The sequence below is a fragment of the Miniopterus schreibersii genome (genome assembly GCF_964146895.1).
Source record: "Miniopterus schreibersii genome assembly, chromosome: 1".
NCBI classification, from domain to species: domain Eukaryota; kingdom Metazoa; phylum Chordata; class Mammalia; order Chiroptera; family Miniopteridae; genus Miniopterus; species Miniopterus schreibersii.
Window position 1 is genome coordinate 159,795,055 of NC_138101.1, and position 19,157 is coordinate 159,814,211.

General features: G+C 42.5%; 1 protein-coding gene and 1 long non-coding RNA gene across 2 annotated transcripts; one reads left to right on the top strand and one right to left on the bottom strand.

Annotated features, from left to right (window-relative positions):
* Nucleotides 1-2,954, bottom strand: RPS27L (ribosomal protein S27 like). Its single transcript, XM_081118482.1, has 4 exons — nucleotides 2,855-2,954; nucleotides 1,953-2,061; nucleotides 1,213-1,323; nucleotides 1-199 (listed from the first exon to the last, which is right to left on the bottom strand). The coding sequence occupies exons 1-4, from the start codon at nucleotides 2,858-2,860 to the stop codon at nucleotides 171-173; spliced, it is 255 nt and encodes an 84-aa protein (XP_080974608.1). The 5' UTR covers nucleotides 2,861-2,954; the 3' UTR covers nucleotides 1-170.
* A 20-nt stretch (nucleotides 2,955-2,974) lies between these two features.
* Nucleotides 2,975-10,816, top strand: LOC308547724. Its single transcript, XR_013997541.1, has 3 exons — nucleotides 2,975-4,461; nucleotides 5,212-5,331; nucleotides 10,430-10,816. It is a non-coding gene; the product is annotated as an uncharacterized lncRNA (long non-coding RNA).
* Nucleotides 10,817-19,157: the final 8,341 nt, after the last annotated feature.

Consider the following 19,157-nt stretch of genomic DNA (forward strand, 5'->3'; position numbering starts at 1 on the left):
AATTTGCCCATAATCAAAACTTTATTGAAAAACTGACACCAAAATAGGAGATCACTGTTGTATACTTACAAAATTAAATGTAATCACATTATCCTGGTAGATTAACTAGAATTATTGAACTGATAAGGCTTTCTGTGATATAACACAAATTCAGGAGGCTGTGTGGGTCATTAGTGCTGCTTTCTTCTAAATGAACACCCTGCAATGGAATTACAAAAGCCTATTGGTAGAGTTTTAACAGCAAAAAGTACTTAAGTAAAAAATTTGCATTTTTAAGAATATTATATTAATATTCATGCATAGGTTATTTATCCTTTTATACCAGAAATTTGCTATCATAAATCATTTATATTTGAATTTGCTCTGATGTGACTATAACTGTCACTCCTGTTGCTCAAATGCTATAATGGAGTCTACTTAGGACCATGAGCCTGAACTCATCAGTTAAAACTTTAATATGGGCAGGATATAAAGGTTTTGGAAATCTTGCAAGTATCTTAATTTCATACATATATCTTACCAGGTCATATCAAACAGATCTTGAATTTGTTATCAATCCACTTTTAACTCTTCCAGCGAGAACAACATAGAATTCACAGGTCCCCAAAATATCACAAGCAAGTTTCAAATATCATATGGAATTCTAAATCCACAAGTCATACTATAGAAAACTAGATACATAATTATTTTTTTCCTTACTGCACAAAAGTGAAAGAGGAATTAAAATTATATTTTTATATTAACCATTAAGTAGTTACTCAGACATATCAAATCTCTAGCATTTAAATTTATATATTATATTACTCGGCTAGCAATGACAAAAACTGTCTTAAGTCTCATGTATCATATACATATGAAACAAAATATTTACAAGGAAATGTTTAACTCCTATGTTTTTAAAAAAATCCATGTCCTATGTAGTTATTCTTTTGCTCCATTCTGATTTATGTTTAATATTTCAAATTAGGCAAACTAAGTGATTAAATACAACAGAATTAGGTGTTTTAAACTAAGAAAAATAATATTCAAAGGAGTTCTTTGCAAGGTCAAATTGGACAGGGGACTCTTTACTGAAAGAGTACACAGTGAAAAGACAAAATTATTTTGGTAATCATGAATTTAAGATTTCTTTGAAACTGGATTTTAGTAAAGATAGAGACATTTACAATCATCAAATCTCATCACTGGGTTAGAAAATGCCAAATGATATACCTTCCGTGAGTCTAGCCTTTCCTCCTGTCGGCTGGCACAACACTGTTGAACAACCTACACAAAGAACCACCGTCTGAGCATGGCTGAAAACTGTGGTGATCTTGTAGCAACCTAAAAAAAGGGCACTGTTAAAAGTGAAAGGCAGAAGAAAACACAGCACTTGTTCAACATATTTCTAGTAAAGACCTTGTAAAAGATTAAGTACTTTAGTGTTATTGCAATATTGCAAGCCACATATGTAACAAACTTTTCTAGTACCAACAAAATGGTTAAATATTATCGTTTCAACATGTAACCAATACGGGGGGGGGGGGGAGAGGGGTGCTACACCTTCAAAATCTGGTGTATATTTTACACTTATGAAATATTTACATTTTTACTAGCCACATTTCAAGTGTTCAGTAGCCACTCATACAGCTAATGGCCACCATACTGGGCAGCACATGATGCAATGAAAAGAATCAACATACTTTCCATCGCATCATGAAAAAGAAAACTCATCATCTTATTAGCTTAAAGACTTAGGAAATCAAATGTCACATTCCCTTTCGAGTCCCATCTTCACCCCCTCCCCCCCCAAAATGTTTCTACCGTGGTCTGAATACGTTTCTTATGAAAATATCCAATTCTGTAATCCCACTTCTACTCAACAGAGGGTCCTAATGTATCAAATATACACAGCACACTAGCAATTCCTTCAGCAATTTTCATCGGGAAAGGAATTAAATTTGAAATTTTACCTGGACATTTTACATCCATGAAATAAGAATTTGGACTTTGAACTAGCCGTTTCTTTTTATGTTTTTTCTTTTCCTCTTCCAAGGACGGATGTAGTAGATCTCTAGCCAACTGAGTAAAAAAGCATAGTATTACTACTGGAATTAAACCACAACACCGGCAGATTCAGCCATACGTGAAATACACATGCTGAAATAACCCGTCATACTCAGCAGAGGCAATACTTCGGTGCTATTTTTTAAAGCTTATTCACTTTCATCAGGACTTTTCATAGTGCTTTTGTTCTCCTGACGATCAGGAAACATATGGTACGGTTCGCCCGGTTCCTCTTAACTGAGTAACAGTCTCCAGTTAAAACGAACTGCGGTGCTAAGAACGCGCCCCCGACCCCGGACCGCCGAGAGGAAAATCGCTGAGGCGGATCGGGGTTCAACATCTGATCTGACAGGAGCTCTGAGCGCCTGAAGCGTGCCTGTCCCTCATGGAGTTACTGTGTAAGGCAACTGCGGAGTCAGTTTTAAAAAGGCAAATGGCAGAAAATCGCTTTCCGAGAGAAGGCAGATGGGGCGAGAACCACGAAGTTCAATGAGAGTCAAAAGGATTCCAAAGATCACGGCCTCGCGGGCGCCCACCAAAAAGCCAGAGCGGGGAGCTGTCCCCTCCTTGGCCACCGACTCCAGTTCGCAGCCTAGGGCGGCCCAGAACCTCCCCCACTCCCCGCCCTGGCTCGGCCGGACGAGCCTCGCCGCCCAGGCAAATCCAAACAAGTACGCCACGCGCAAAGAAGCCGCGCGATCCCGGCCGCGTCGCGCACGGAGCCCCGCGGGCCCGCGGAGCCGTCGGGCCTACCCGCCCCCGGCCCCTCGACGCTCTGAGAAGCCCTAACGGAAAGTAAACAACTCACAGGCATGTTGATCCTCTCGCAAGCCTAGCGCGTCAGGATCTCTGAGACGACACCCTCGGCGAGCAACACGCGATCTGGCAGGCAGCATCAACTTCCGGGATAGAGGAGGCTGGGAGGGGCGGGGCGGAGCGGCGGGCGCGGGCTGTCCGCTCTAGGCGCTCCTCTCGGTGGTGGGGGTACGGCTCCGGCCGGGGCCCGCGGGGAGGGGTTTGAGGGTCGTGCCAATCCGAGGTCCCAGACTCGGCGAACCTCACGGGCTCCGGGGCTGGGCCGTCGGGCTCCGCTCCGGACCAGCGATGGCCCAGGCCGGACTGAGGGGGTGTGTGCCCGCCGGGAAGCCGCCTCGGGCGTCGGCCGCGGGCAGGGGAGTGCGCGCGGCCTCGCGGAACCCCGGGGGCCGCTCCTCACGGCCCGGCCGCCGAGCCCCGTCCGCTCTCGGTTCGCTCGGCCGCCGCCCTCAGCTCTTCTGTGTATTAAAAACAGTCTCCTTAATTAAAACTATTAACGTGTGCCAGCGAGATTATGAGAGAGGCTCCTGTACGCCGCATCCAGCTGCCAAGACACCGGTTAAGTTCTTCGCGCGTCGGGTTTGCTTCGCCCTGAGCAAGTCTTCGGGAAGCTCGGGGTCGCCGCCATGCTTCACCCGGGGCTCCTTCCCGGCCCCGGAGGGGAGCGGGCTCTGCAGAGGGCAGCTCGGCCCGAAAGGCGGCTTGTCACGGCTGTGCAGCGGCCTCGCGGAGGACGAGCTGAGGCCGAGCGAGAGGGAATGGGACTGAAGCGAGGAGACCAGAAGGTGGTCCTCGGGAGACGCTCGCAATCGCCTGTTTTTCTACATCGCAAAAATAATAAACGTATAACACGTGTTTTGAAAAATGCAGAAAAAAACAAAACTAAAGTCACCGTGCGGAGATAAACATTTTTAACATTTTGACCTATGTCCTGTCAGACTTTTTTTTTTTTAAATTCACTTACATAGAGATTTGCTTGGGGTTTTAACATAACTGGCATCTTGTGCATATTCCTTTTGAGACTTGTTCCTCCCTCCACTTACTGTAATAATGAAGATCGTCCCATGTTACGACATGTTTTCCTAATTATGACTTTTAATGGGCACATCCTCCTTTCATCCGTACGCTCAGTATGAATTAGGTTTGGGTTCTTAAATATTTAATACTTTAAATATTGATAAATATTTTCAGACGGATAAGTACATAGAATAATACAATTGTGTAGGCAGAATAACGGCCCAGAAAGACGTCGGTGCCCTAATTCCCAGGACCTGTAGTTACATGGCGAGGCGAGCTAAGGTTACTAATCGGCTGGCTTTAAACCAGGAGAATTAGGCTGGGTTCTCTGGGTAGGCCCAATGTAATCACAAGGGTCCTTAAAAGTGGAAGAGGAAGACAGAAAAAGAAAATAAAAGGAAAAGATGTGGTGATGAAGAAGGGTCTGAGAGATGCTGTGTTGCTGGCTTTGAAGTTGGAAGAAGGGGGCCCTGAGCCAAGGAATGTGAGCGGCCCCCAGAAGCGGGAAAAGGCAAGGAAATGTACTCTCCCCTCCAGCCTCCAGAAGGGACACGTTCCGGAGCCGGGACTTCAGCTTTGACAGTGAGACCTGGGTCAGACTGAACTACAGAACTGTAAGATAACAAATGTGTGTTGTTTTGAGCCACTAACTTTATGGTAATTTGTTACAGCAACAATAGAAAACTAATACAGTAATGAAGACCCATGTACCCCCCACCTAACTCTGTCAAATCTTAATAGTCAATACTCCCAACCCCCAACTTTTCACTGTTAAAATAACGGTGTAGTAAACATTCTTGTAGCTAAGTCTTTGTGCACATCCTTGATTATTTCCTTAGGATAAATTTCTAGAGGAGGGATTGCTGGGGTAAAAGTTAGGCACATTTTAAGGTTTGTAATATAAACTACCAAATTACCCCTCCAGGAAAGTCAAAACAATTTACATTCCAGATGCAAATGTTTGAAAATGCCCCCTTTTTGGCATCCCTGGCAATATTGGATATTATGTTTTTCCCTATCTCAGTCAATCCAGAAAAACTATACGGTATTTTGTCATATTTCACTGTTGTATTAATTTAATATTTTCCATATGCTTATTGCTCACTAGCACTTTTCTGTTGGGTTGACCATCTATTTCTTTCTTATGTGTTCTTCTGTATTAAAGATACTAACCAAATATTTTCCCAATTTGTTTTCTATTAATTTTATCCTTTTTTTGTGTGATTTAAAAATCATACAGTAAGTTTTAATTGTATATATATACACACAAAAAATACTGTATACTACAGGTATAACTCATTTTATTGCATCTTGCTTTATTGCACATCACAGGTGTCGCATGCTTTACAAATGGAAGACAAGACCCTCCACCAGTAAAAGGATTAGGTCTCTCTTTATTGCAATACTCACTTTGTTACAGTGGTCTGGAACCAAGCACACAATATCTCTGAGGTATGCCTGTATATTTTAAACCTATTGGTTTTTCCTTTTTTAGACAGGCCTTGGCCACCTTAGGATCGGCTAAAAATTTACCTATACTTCTAATTCTTTTGTTGTGATATCCTTTAACTTTTTTTTTTTTTTAAATATATCTTTATTGATTTCAGAGAGAGGGAAGGAGAGGGAGAGAGAGAGACAGAAACATCAATGATGAGAGAGTCATTGATCAGCTGCCTCCTGCATGCCCCCAACTGGGGATCAAGCCCGCAACCTGGGCATGTGCCCTGACCAGGAATCGAACCCCGATTGCCTGGATTCTAGGTCGACGCTCAACCGCTGAGCCATGCCCGGCTGGGCTATCCTTTAACTTTTTAATTAACCTGGAATTTCTTTTGGCACTTGATGTGTAGTAGATCTCAGAACAACTTCTAATGATCAGGCCTAGTTATTGCTTCAGTTCCTTAACCAATGCCCAGTACAGTGTCAAAACCCTCCAACTTCTGAGAAACTGTGGTAGCATGAGAAATAAAACTCTCAAGGGCAAGAAAACCTGAACTCTATTTATAACTCTGCCTCCTCCTCCAGAGTTCAGTTTCTCCTAAAATGTCCCCTAGGTCCTTGCACTGATGGCAGATGAAGAGACATGCAGGCAGATGCAGGGACCCAGAGTCCCTTTGCCTTGGTAGCCTATTCTCAGGGATCCTGCAGGAGGAGCTCCCACCTGGCTTCCCAGAGAACCATAAAATGCCAGCTGGAGTTCTTTTCACTGCCTGAGAACTCTCCAGCTGTTCTCTCTGGCCAGATCTGAGAAGTGCTGCTGAACTCTCCCAGGCAGCACCTGGCTCCCTTCACCTCAGAAGTGTGCAGCTATCTCCTCCCCTTTCCCCCTTTACCAACTTCACACACTGGGAAAACTCACCGGTGTTTGAGGTAAACCGGGAACCCAACTCATGCTAAATTTCAAGCTGGCCAAGACTGGTTCTAAATAGGTCAGATCCCATTTTCCCTTGGGTTAGAGTTCCTCAGGCTTGTGCCTTTCTTTTCAGAAAGATGGTCAGAGGTTTAGTTAAGTTTTGTTTTTAAGAAAGTTGGGGTGTGAGGTGGGGCCCTAAATAACTTTTCACACTCCTGCCTTTCTGAGTATTTTTTCTGAGAATTTCAGAGAAATCTGTGTCATTAGCAAACTATAACAAGGCTGCATTCTTTTTTTCTTCTATTGTTCACCTGTTGGCAGGTTTCAAAGCACATGTGACTTAATCTCAACACATTTCTGAAATCAACATCTACTTCTGAAAGGCCACCTCTTCTGTACACACCAGTTCTTCAACAGGGTCACAGCCATTGTCCCAAAAGCTCCATTTTAGGGGTTCAAATCCATGTCATTCATGAAGATATTTAACACTCTCACGTAAACTCCCTTCTATAAGGGGTAAGAGTCTCAGATGCAGACTGTGCTGTTATTTTCTTTATTTTCCATACCAACTTTATTTCTGACTGAGGCTGAGCCCTTATTGGGCTGGTGCTATAGACTGAATGTTTGTGTGTCCCTCTCCCCCGTACCAAATTCATATGTTGAATCCTGACCCCCAATATGATGATATTGGGAAGTGAGGCATTTGGGAGGTAGAACCCCATGAATGGGATTAGTGCTCTTATAAATGAGGCCCCAGAGAGTTCCCTTCTGCCACATAAGGACAGTGAGAAGACAGCCATCTATTTACAAGGAGGTCAGCTCTCTCCAGACACCAAATCTGCTGACGCCCTTAATCTTGGACTTCCCAGCCTCCAGAACTGTGAGAAATAAATGTCTATTGTTTAAGCTACCCAATCTGTGCCCAGGAATCTGACTCTGATGGGCTATAGCAGCTGGGTTCTCTTGCCCTCTGGTTTCTAGTTGGGTTAGGCCAATAGGAGGCATCTGTAGGAAATCACAGGGTAGGAGAAGAGCAGTATTGGAATTATTTATTCCCCTGGATTTATCCTTGATGGGCTATTTTCTCACAAGTGGCTGTGTTTCTCTGTCAGTAACAGTTGCTTCAGGTGTCCCTTCCCCGCAAGCCTCATGGGATTCCAATCACCAATTCCTCTCCTTTTGGCCCTTCTGCCTGAGAGGTGGTGTCTCACAATTTTTTGTTGGTTTCTGCCAACCATGTCCCAACCTTGTAAATAGTCCCTACATGACTCTATCTTCAGTTGCCCATTTTGAATGGGCCATCTGTGATCTGCCAGAACCCAGACATGGAGATCCCCTGCTCAGATGGGCTCCTTTTTATTTTAGCCTTGAAGGCTTTTCAAATGGGGTCCATCTGCTCCTCGGTCATCAATCCAACCAAGTCACCCCAGGGATGTCCATTGTCCCTGCCTGTGGAACCCTTTAACATGTCATGGCTTGAGATGGATATGGGAATCTTAAGGGAGACTGCCTAGAGTCCTGAACATGCAGATATTTGCCATTTGTTGACCAGCAGCACTGGGAAAACCTAGAAACTTTTTGGAAATGCAGACCCACGGGCCCCACCCCAGACCTTTTGAGTCAGAATCTGCATTTTAACAAGATCCCCTGGTGATTCCTGTGCACATCCCAGTGTGAGAATACTGGCCTAGATACACCACACTGCCATTCTCTCTGGAGTCTTCCTGCCAACCCCTGTGGGGCTGTCGGGTAGCCAGAATCTAGATTCCTACCAGTCCGGGATAACAAATCAAGGCTGTTTTTCTCAATTGGAGCAGGGAAGCTCCCCTTTTCCCCTCTTCTCCAAGATATTTTGCTCATTACAGCAAATCTCATTCTCTCTAACTACACCTAAGAATCCTTTAAGTCAATGATACTCCAATTTGGTTGCACATTAGAACCAGTAAAGGAACATCCTACGTCAACTAAATTAGAGTATTTGGGGGTGGTACCCAGGTAGCAGTATCTTTTGAAACTCCCCAGGTGGTATCATGAGGAGCCAAGGTTGAGAACTACTGCTCTAAGTTCTCCTGAGGCCTCAAAATTTTCAAAAGCAAAGCCCAGAAAGAGATACAGGCTACTCCTGCTTAAAGGTAGAAATAGGAAAAATGCCGAGAAAAAGAAAACATTAATTAGTATCCAGACTCAGTAGTCAGGTGAGACCTCCCAGCACTGTCTTGCCTGCCTTGATGACCAGGCCTCTGCTGTCCTCATCTTGCCACCTATTGCTTCCTGCAAATCCTCTCACTATCTGCCTGAGTCTCCAGGGAAGAAAGTGAGCTACTTAGAGGCCAGGTGCTCGCTCAAACTTCATTGTCTTCCCATAGCTCATAGTGAAGATGTTTTATGAAGATGCTGAGGTAAGCAAAAATTGAAACAAATGTAACCTCTCCCTTTTCTGAACTCCTGCAGCACTTATTGCCTACATTAGTCATTGCTTAATAACCATTGCTGTCTTGTGTGGTCTTTCGTTTTATGTTCCTGTACTGTAATTTCATCTCCTTGTGTTTATGTGTCTATGTCTTCTCTTCCCTAGAAGTCCACAAGCTTCTTAAGGTCAGGATTTGGTCTCATCTTCCCTCATGCCTAGTACAGTGCATAATAGGCACAGGAATGTGTCCACTGAGTGCCACACGCAATGTAACTGACTTGGTGGTCATTCTTTGAGGATTAACTATTGCACCTGTAATTTATCTGGAACTCTTCTATTCCAGTTGTAACTTTACTAGATTCTTCATGATGCATGCCTTTGACCTTTCCTCTTCCTCAACCTGGTGTGATGAAAAGATCAAAAGACCACTTAATTCTGGCTAAGCCTTAGTTAACTTGTTTCTAAAATTGGGGAAATAATCCTAAATTATGTTAGGGTTGGTGAGATATTAAAGAGAGCTCTTCCCTTGGAAAGTGTGCACAGGCAAAATAAATGAAATCATTCTGGTTTACTATTAGATAAAGGCTGATTGAAAGGCTAATGACCCAAAGGGTTCAAAGTATTAAGAATGGTATTTTATTTATTCACATTAAAAAGCTTATTCAACTATTTATGAAATGTCTGCTATTTACAAAGCAGTAGGTCATATAAACTCTGTTTCCCAGAAGCACAGAGACTTTTTAACTCTTAATAGCCACCTAACCTCGTTAAGTTGTTTCTCCATCTGTAAAATGAAAATATTTATACCTATTTCGTAAGGTTAAATAAATATAAAGTGAGATAATGCTTGTAAAGTGGATAGTATACTGTGAGTACTCAATAAATGCTCAGTTGTAATTGCAGGAGCTTGAAGATATAGAAATCAGTTGGCTCTGGAAATCTTGGGCTGATGGTGATTTCCTTCATAATGACTTGTAAAATGCAATGTTTTTACAATAGTTCTGCCTTAAGGAAGATTGTGAATACGTTCCATCTGCAGAAAATGTTTGCAGGAGTTTTACCTTTAATCAAAAGCTGAGAGATTGTTCTTTCAAAATCCAACAGATGGCACAAGGAGCCACTTGTGCAGGACAAGCACTGGCCAGCAGGGAGCTTTATCTTTCTGTTTCCTGAGGGCCTTTGTCCTGGAGATGTCTTCCTAGACCGTCTCACAATCACTCCATAAGTAGCTGTGCAGACCATGGTTATTATGGGTTTTCCTCAAGGAAAAAGAGGTGTGGCCTAGAAGGCAGTAGGGAAAGTGTAGTATTCCACAAATATTTTCCCCTAAATAGTCCACTCATCAGAAACTAGTTAACTATATTAAACTACTTAAATTCCAAATTGCCCTTACATGAAAGTAAATACCATTGGCTCAGATATATTTTTTCTAGAAACATTTAGTCCAAAAATCTAGTACAAGGTCTGCATTCATTATTAATAGTGCCAGCTTGGTAGTCATTGGGTAGCACAGACTGGAGCAGTGAAGCACTGGAAAATGGGCTGGGGGAGAGTTGTGTTGCTGATCTGTAGTGTTTGCAAATTTCCATAAATGTTGCCACCAAGGCCAATGTCAAGTACTAAGATGAAGTCACTTTACACAGAATGGTGAAGAAATGAGCACAATCTCCTGTTTGGGTAATGCCAAAGTCTTATTTTAGGAATTTTAGGAATATTTCCATTATCATCAGAACTACTCATAAAATATCCATATTGACAATTTGGGGCTTCCTTTTCTCTTTCCTCAGATCAAAAAGCAGAAAGTGGAAATGAAAAATAAGAGAAAGAATGGACTACTAGACAAACCCAAGCCAGATGACCTTGAATAAAGAAGAGTTGACCTACTGGATCATTTTGCCCACCTGAGCATAACGTATAACAGAGTAAGAGCTCTATAAGACATTACTCTCTGACTTGTGAATAGAGAGGTTTCTATTAAATAAAGAATTTCAGGTTAGTAAGGAACAATCCAACTCTAATTGTTCCTTATGTCATGTCAAAATCTGCTTGTTGTTAACTTAAATTCACCTATTGAGGTTCTTGCCTAGAAAGGAAACAGAAAATACATTCACTTATTTCCCAAATGACAGCCCTAGAGCTAACTGAGGATGGCTTTACGTTTTCAGGACAAATATCACCAGCTCCTACAGTCTTTGCAGTTTCTCATCACCCTTTTCGTGTTTCTCTGGACGTGCGCCACATTCCTCTTAAAATAGGCCCAATGACTTAACACATTGTGGCTCAGAATAATGTGGAACCATTGCTTGTCTTATTCTCATCATATGTGTCAGTACAGCCCAATAGCACATAAGCTTTTTGGGCAGTGCAATGGCACCACACGATTGATTTATGTAAACTTATAGCTGACTAGAATCCTTAGTTTTTAAACTGTTTTTGAACCTCATATCCCTTATGCTATAATTGCATTTTAAGGAGTCTAAGTCCAGTGAATATTTTAAAAACCATTGAATTATACCCTTCAAACCAGTGGGTTGAATGATATGTGAATTATATCCCAATAAATCTGTTAAAAAATATATAAGTGCAGGAAAGAAAGGCAGATGTATCTTATTAAATACTAAATTTTGTATTTTATTAAATAACTACTAAAATTTGCCAGACATATCATCTCAAATAATCCTCTCAACAATCCTTTTGAGTTCTAGAGGAATTAAGAAACTTAAGCAAATGAAGGAGTAAGGATTTGAACCCAGATCTACTCGGGATGCCCAGGCTCATATCATGCTCATTCCACCACACCACACTGTCTCCCTGTCACCCTGCTGTGTGCTAGGCTTTGTAACTGGCACCCAATCAAAGTCAGTGGGCAGAAGTCTGCCAGACAGAGCTGCAGTAATCCACACAGGTCCTCAGAGTAGCAACAGGTGACATAGTAATTTAGAGAGATTCAGGGTTAGAAAGGTCTGGAAGGTAGCAAAAGATAGATGTCCCATAAGTGGAGCATATATGATTATGGGCAGTGGTGGAGTGGTGGGGAGATGCTGGGAAGAACAGTATACGTGACCCAGATTGGCAGTGTGGGCCTGACAAGACCAAGGGGCAGGTAGCAAGCTCCCAGCTTGGTCTGCATTTCAGGTACGCTACTGGGGAAAATAGACATAAGCAAATTAGTGTCCTGATTTTGAAGAGACCAGGGTCCTGGTCAGGTGATGGAGGCAGGGGCAGAATACTGAGCAATCTAGGACTCAGGTCCTACAGGAGGGAATCAGAACTGAGACTGTGTCAGGATGAAGGCAGAAGCCCAGAAGTCAGAACCAGGGTATTTGATCAGAGCAAGACAAATCACAGGGTAACCTGTGTCCCCTGAACTACTGAAATAGGGCTTCTCAAAGCCTTCAGCTGGAAACGGGATTTGTCGCTAAATCTGGTACAGGGCCAAAGCTGTGGATGAGTGTCAGGTGGCCCAGCAACAGGGACTGACTGATGGTTAGAAGAGACCAGTGCCTATCCAGTGTTTTTGTTGCTGTTGTTGCAACATGCATGACCAATGACAGACACAGACACACAGACACACATACCCCTGTAGAAGTATTCAGGATTAGACAAAATTCAGGGTGTGCCATCTAGAATGCCACCTATTTACCTTATTACACAAGAAAGTATATCCAAAGGTGACTAAGAGAGAACTTTGTTTTAGAAACAATTCTGTTCCATTCAGTTTATCATCAGCAAAAACTACTTGTGTGCATGTCTGATTTTGGCAGGCCAATGTGATTGGACCACCCAGGCGGTCCTCATCAGGCAGACCCTGCCTGTGTAACCGGAATCCCTGGCTTAGCCTCTCTCTCTCTGCCAGCTCACTCACTTAGCCAAGGCTCCTTGGGTTTCACGTAACAGATACATCTCAAGCTTGCCTGAGCTAAAACGGAGAGTGTACTGGACCTGGGCCAGGGCAGGAAGGGTAGCTGGGCTTCATGGGGGTCAGAACAAAGCCCTGAGAGGCCACTGGGAATGGAGATGGCTATTCTTTTGCCACCTCCTTTTTTCTCTCAAGAGTGACCTGGTTTCTCATCTCCACTTCTCCCTGACACTGTTTCAGTCTCCTTTCTCTACATCCCAGTTTGTTCTGCCTCCCAGAGCACATAGTGGAAATGGCCATGCCAGTTCCTTGTTATATGCTGCCCTAGTTCCAGGGCCAGTAGTTACTGACCAGAAGGCCTGTGTCCCAATTCCAGATGCCCTGGAAAAGAATCTGGTTGTCTTATCTTGGGTCAGGAGTGTCTCCTCTAATCATCAGTGGGTACTTGGGGTGATAGCGACTCCTGGGGCCCACTCTTGTGGAGGGGGCTGGGGGAAGCTCTTAGGAAAGGAGGCATAGGCTGAATGGAGACCCCATAGGTTACTGCTCCCTCCAGTAGTCTAAGTCTTCACCCTTCAGTTGTTCTGCCTTCTCCCTGAAACATTGCACAATAACTGGACATTGTTAACTGAAAACACCTTCATGAGTGTCAGAAAACTGATGATGAATATATGCAACAAAAACATTTTTTTTCATGTAGAATAATCAAATCTAGGGACCACATGTTGAGGGGAAAAGCCAGTTTAAACTCAAAGCATACCAAGTATATTGGAACTGAGCCCATTTATAAGCATCTACATTGCCTAATGATATATTTTACAACCAACAAAGTTACTGTGCATAGATACAAGTAATTAATTTGTAAAGTACCTTTTTAAACAGCCTTCATATTATGTCTGAATGAGAACTGTTTTATTCATACTTCTTTAACTATCCGAAGAGTAAAATCTGAAAGCGGGGCTAGAAGCAGAAAATCTGAAGGTTCTGATCTTAATGGATCATGCTTCAGATTTATAAGGTGCCATTAAGGGAGCTATGCGGCAGGTTGTTAAATCTGAAGACTATACTCTTAGGCTCTGAGAGCAACCAAGACTCCTTCCTCTACCATCTATGATGATGATGATGACGATGATGATGATATCATGAGTGCTTATTTTGTACCAGGCACTGTGTGAAGCAGTTTACATGGATTATCTCATTTACTCTGTACAACATCTCTATAAGATATATGGTATTATTAGCGTCACTTTACAGATGAGGGAACTAAGGCACAGAGCTAGTCTAGTACCATTCCTAAGGTCCCACAAATGGTAACTTGCAGAACCAAGATATAAGTCTAAGTCTGGCTGAAACCTTTGATCTTATGATCGATATAATATACTTAAATCTTCCAACAAGACATTAAAAAATATTTGAAAATGAAGCTTCCTAATGAGTATAAGGACTCCCTAACTGTGCACTGATAACTGTGCCCTCCATTCCCATTTCTATCATTTTTCATCACTCATTAGGTCTTTTTATTTTCAATGCATTTGAACAAATATTTTGCGTGTGTGTGTGTGTGTGTGTCTGTCTGTCTGTCTGTCTCCTATAAGGAAGACACTGATGTCAGAGCAATGAGAAAATGATTAAAACCCTCTCAGGGTTTTTAAGGAGCTCAAGGTCATCTAATATTAAGGAAGAAGCTGTACAAACATAGTTATTCATGACATAATATGAATATGTTACGTCACCCTAAAAACACAAAGTCTCCAGGAGATTAAGGGAAGCAAAGATCATGTCTCCTAAGTTTATAAAAGTTATGATTTGCTGCATTTGAATGTTGTTAGATGAATTGTGTGAGAGAGACAGAAATCCCATGTTAGCCAAAGTAATCAGTTCCTAGGTGTGATCCTCACCAGGCTGGGTATGACTTCTGGCAAATCATGTAGCCATGTCTTTAAGTGTACTGTGGAATGTGACCCCTAAGAATAGGACAGGGTTGATCCACACTGCCCATGAAGAAAACACCTCTAAGGAGAGCCAGCAAACCACAACAGGGACAACAGGAAGAAGCAGAGCGGAGCACAGTGCAGAGTGAAGAATCTGCACTCAGAGAAAGAGCTCTCCCCTCAGTGTGACACTTTAGATCTCAAAGATCTTTCCAGGACAGCCCCAGGAATAAATGGGTACACCTGGTCTTTGTACTTTGATTGCAGAAACTACTCCATCATCTACTACCAGCTGGACCCAGTGGATCTCGGTGCTGCCAGAAATCTGAGCTGTGCGCTGATTCTTCACTCTGCACTCCACTCCCCTTAGCAAACCCTGCTTTCTGTTCAGGTAATGTGAGCCCAGCCCTGCTTTTCAGCACCCCTGAGGTCTGTAGCCGTCTGTGATTAGGATTTAGAGGCTTAAGGTGGCAGCGGAAAGTAGGATGCACTCCAGACTTGCATAAAATGGCCCCAGTGCTCCTTTTCATTTATATACAACTTTACATTACAAAGCTCGTCCCCATCATCGTTAATTAAACCTGCCACTCTGCGGTAGGGCTGAATTAGTCTGCTCATTTTACAGCTGACAAAACAGATAGAAAGGCTTAGGGATTTGCTGAAGTGAAGTGGTATTCAATCAAGGATGCCTGGCCCAATTCCCTTTCTAGTTTATTCTTTTTTCACTTGGAAGAGGCCTTCAAAGTGCCCAGCTCTTAACTCCAAGCAGCTTAAGGAAGTCAACTGGGAAGAGTTGCTTGGCAAGGAAACAACAATAATCTAGACAAGCGCAGCAGTGTGGGGCTTGAATTATTTGAAAATATCTTAATGGATATTAAACACGCACATGCATGTGTGCACACGCACATGCACACACACACATATGCACGCACATACGATTTCTCCTGTCAGGCCAGGGAGCAGGGCCAGGACATTGAGACATAGTTGGAACGTTGCTTGGGAGCAGTGCTACATTTGAACTGGTGGAAAGCAGCCCACCCACTACTCACGCTTCAACCCTTTGTTACCAGGCCTTTATATTATAATTTTAAACAAACTCAAAATCAAACTTATTCCAAGAGCAGGACTAGTCCCATATTTGTGAGGCCTGGAGCAAGAGTAAAAATGGGGGCCCACATATCATGTCTAAATACTTAAAAAATGTAGCTGAAGCTAACAAGCTAGTTTTTACCTTGACACATATATGTTTATAATGACCTAGAAAATGGGTTTGAATTTAGAGTATTCTGGCTCCTCAGAGTACCACACCAGAATGTGGTGGTTCTTGGAGAGTAGTCCTGGCCCGGACCGATGTCCTTCTCTACCACCCCCAGGCCTGGCCCACATCGTGACGGGCCTCATACACACATAAGAAGGATCCCAGCCCATATAGTCAAGCTCTGGCCAAATCACAACCCTCTTTTGGTCACTCCTTGGGCCTGTGGTGCCATACCAATGGCACAGTCCACCCTCGGAAGGATAGATTAATATAGGAGGCCCACACCAGTCCTTGGGCAGGAATTTTGGGGTCTGGGTACCCAGAGTGTGGCCTAAGATGGGGGCATGGTTCTGAGTAAATAAATCTACCTGGCCTGTGGATTCCTTGCCCAGCGGGAAGAATGACCAGAAGAGGGCAAGGGTAGGAGTCTCTAAGGAGTGGGCCCCAGGAGAAGGGTTCTTCTTGCCAAGACTTAAGAGCAAATGACATCTGGCCAAATAATAAATAAGCCAGAAGTGTGAGTTAATACTGGAACCTATACAAATCTGGATACGGTAAGTAATTGTTCAACTATAAAACACAGAGGCATGAGCCATTTCAAGTATTTTGTCTGCTCCCTCTCACAGATAACTTACTTATTTTGGGCAAGTAGGCATGGTCTCCAGTAGGTACAGAAACCAAATGAATAAACTCCATACTTAATGTTTTACTGGAGAAGTTGAGCTCCCATGAAAAACCAGATACCAAAGCTCTAGGTGGTGATTCTAGGGTGGGTACCCCTGCTGTTGTCTCCCCAAAATGGGCCAAGTGGGAGGAAGAAAAGCTTGACTCTCTGGGCTACCAGGTGGGTGGGTGCTGCCTCACCCTTTGTGGAGGGGTCCTGGAGTCAGCCAAGGTTGCAAGGAGCTGTGGGACAAAATACATCCCTCTGCCATAGCATTTCCCTCAGAGCTAGAGTCATGATCACAGTCCTGGCTTAACACACAAAGAAGTTAAAATTATGAGCTTCCTTATTAACTCATATCTTAATTTTTTAAGTAATGATTCACAACAGTTAATTTTTTTTAAAGATTCAAGTTGTTATTTTCTTTCTTTTTTTTTTTTTATCCTCACCTGAGGATATTTTTTCCATTGCTTTTCAGGGAGAGTGGAAGGGGGGGAGAGAGAGAGAGAGAGAGAGAGAAACACTGATGTAAGAGAGACACATCGATTGGTTGCCTCCCACACTTGGCCCGAGTGGGGAAAGGGATCGAGCCTGCAACCGATGTACGTGCCCTTGGCCAGAATCAAACCCTTCAGTCCTCAGGCTGATGCTCTAGCCACTGAGCCAAACCGGCTAGGGTACAACATTTAATTTTAAAGGAACTATGTCCACACATAAAAATTATTTTTTTATTATCAGTTCTCAAGGCAAAGATGTCAATAGGGAAAAATGTGAAGTGTGTACTTTGATGCTAATTTGTTGTTGTGTTATGCTAACATGTGTATCTGTTAACAATGCTAACAGAATTGAATTCTGGACTCTTTGCTCAGACAAAGGCTTTAGCCCAACCTTCTCTGACAGCATTGTTCCTAATATATAGAGGTATTTCTGTAATAATCTTTGCATGCTGGTTATATATAACTTAATTCCTTAATCATTGCTTGCTTTTTAAATGGAGATAAAAGTACAGCCCAAATCAGAATAAAAGTCAATTCACAACACCAAGCGATAGTCACTTTGGGGTGTGGACAGGCAGGCCTTTCTCCTGCCCCCATAGTCTTCTCCCCCACAAATTCACTATCCATTTAGTCAAAGCCACTCTGCAGAGCCAGGAACAGTTTGCTTGCCTATACTGACCCCATTCCTGGTCATCACTTGACAAGTTGGCCAGTCTACTACTTAGTGTTGCTGCCTACACAAGTATCTAACTTCCTGAAAGCATACCCACAGCCTCCCCACCACAGTTCAGGTTCCCACATCAGTGCAATTCATTTTCTTTGCCCATCCAGTTCGGGTGAATTGTGTGTCCAAAGTAAGTGACTTAGTGCTGGTCAGTAGACTTTGCTGGGATGATCTAATGAGAAGCATGGCTCTTGGATGATGCTGGTGATTTGGTGACTGCTACTAAAACCTAATACCACCGATACAAGTGATGTAACCTTCCATCTATCCAGAGTAGCTAGGGAATGGGGAATTCTAGTACACTGGGTGATCTGCTTAACTGCAGGCTACTAGCTTTGAAAGAAAAGTTAATTTAATTTTGAAAGAACGCTAAACCAACACAACAGCACATTAGTTGCATATCCTAATTTTACTAACATTGTAATTATTTACATGTGTGCCCCACCTTCCCTCAAAAACGTAGGCTTCTTAAGGGATGGTCTGTATAAATTTCATCTTTATTTCTTTATGGTACCTAGTGAGTTGCTTTATATATTGTAGGTACTAAAAATAAGTTTTTATGAAATGAATGACAATATAGAACCCAAACTAATTTACCAACATGACTTCATCTGTCTTTGATGACTCAGAAGGCCCTCCAGGATCACACATTTCTTCAGGCTCGTTATTGTGTGTGATATCTCTGAGGATGCTCAATATAAGTGGCTGAAAGGGGAATTGTACAATGACTGGAAGTTAGGACTTGTTATCTACTGACTCATGCCAGTTCGAAGTCTGTGTGCATGTGTTTAAGAATCAAATATTGAAATGAGCTCATTTATATTACCTAAAAGAAACATCACATCACAGTGCAATTGTTAATGAAAATAAAAGATTACAATAAGGAGTGTCAACCAGTTTATAAATCTTAACCCGGTCAAGGAATTTATCTTTGAGGTTTTTGAAAAGGTAGGATTTCATTAGTACATTAGTATATTATTATCATTACTTTTTAAAGTCCAATCATCAGATTATAATTTACTAGTTAATGCAAAAATACTTATCACTATGTGCCTGGTATATGCCAAGCCTTGTGTTAGTCATTAGGGATACAATGTGAATATAATCCATGCCTTCAAGAAATTTAAATAATTCATCTTTAAAACCATTTTATTGTGCAGATTATTTTACAAAATTTACATGTCACTGTAGGAAATCAGCCTGGGTGTGATGTTACCCTCTAACTTATCCTACAACTCACTCAAAATACAGAATAATACAAAAGGAAAAAAGCGAATGTTAGCTTAATTACTCGACATTAGTGTTTTTTTCTGAAAAAACAAACAAAAAGCAAAAAACCCACACAGCATCCTGAATGTTTGTTTAAGAATCTAGTTTTTTATGCTTTGTACTTTCAGAATTCTGGGTAAATTTGCTTCTGCACATAAGGTGATTTTTACTTCAGTTTAGTGCAGTGGCTGCCAGTCCCCTACGACCTGGGGGTAAAGTGGCTGCTCCAGGTAGGGAGGAAACAGCCATCGCAGCCTCCCCCCTCCCCCCACCAGCCCTTTGGCTGATCTTTCTGTGGGTGTGAAAAGTGACA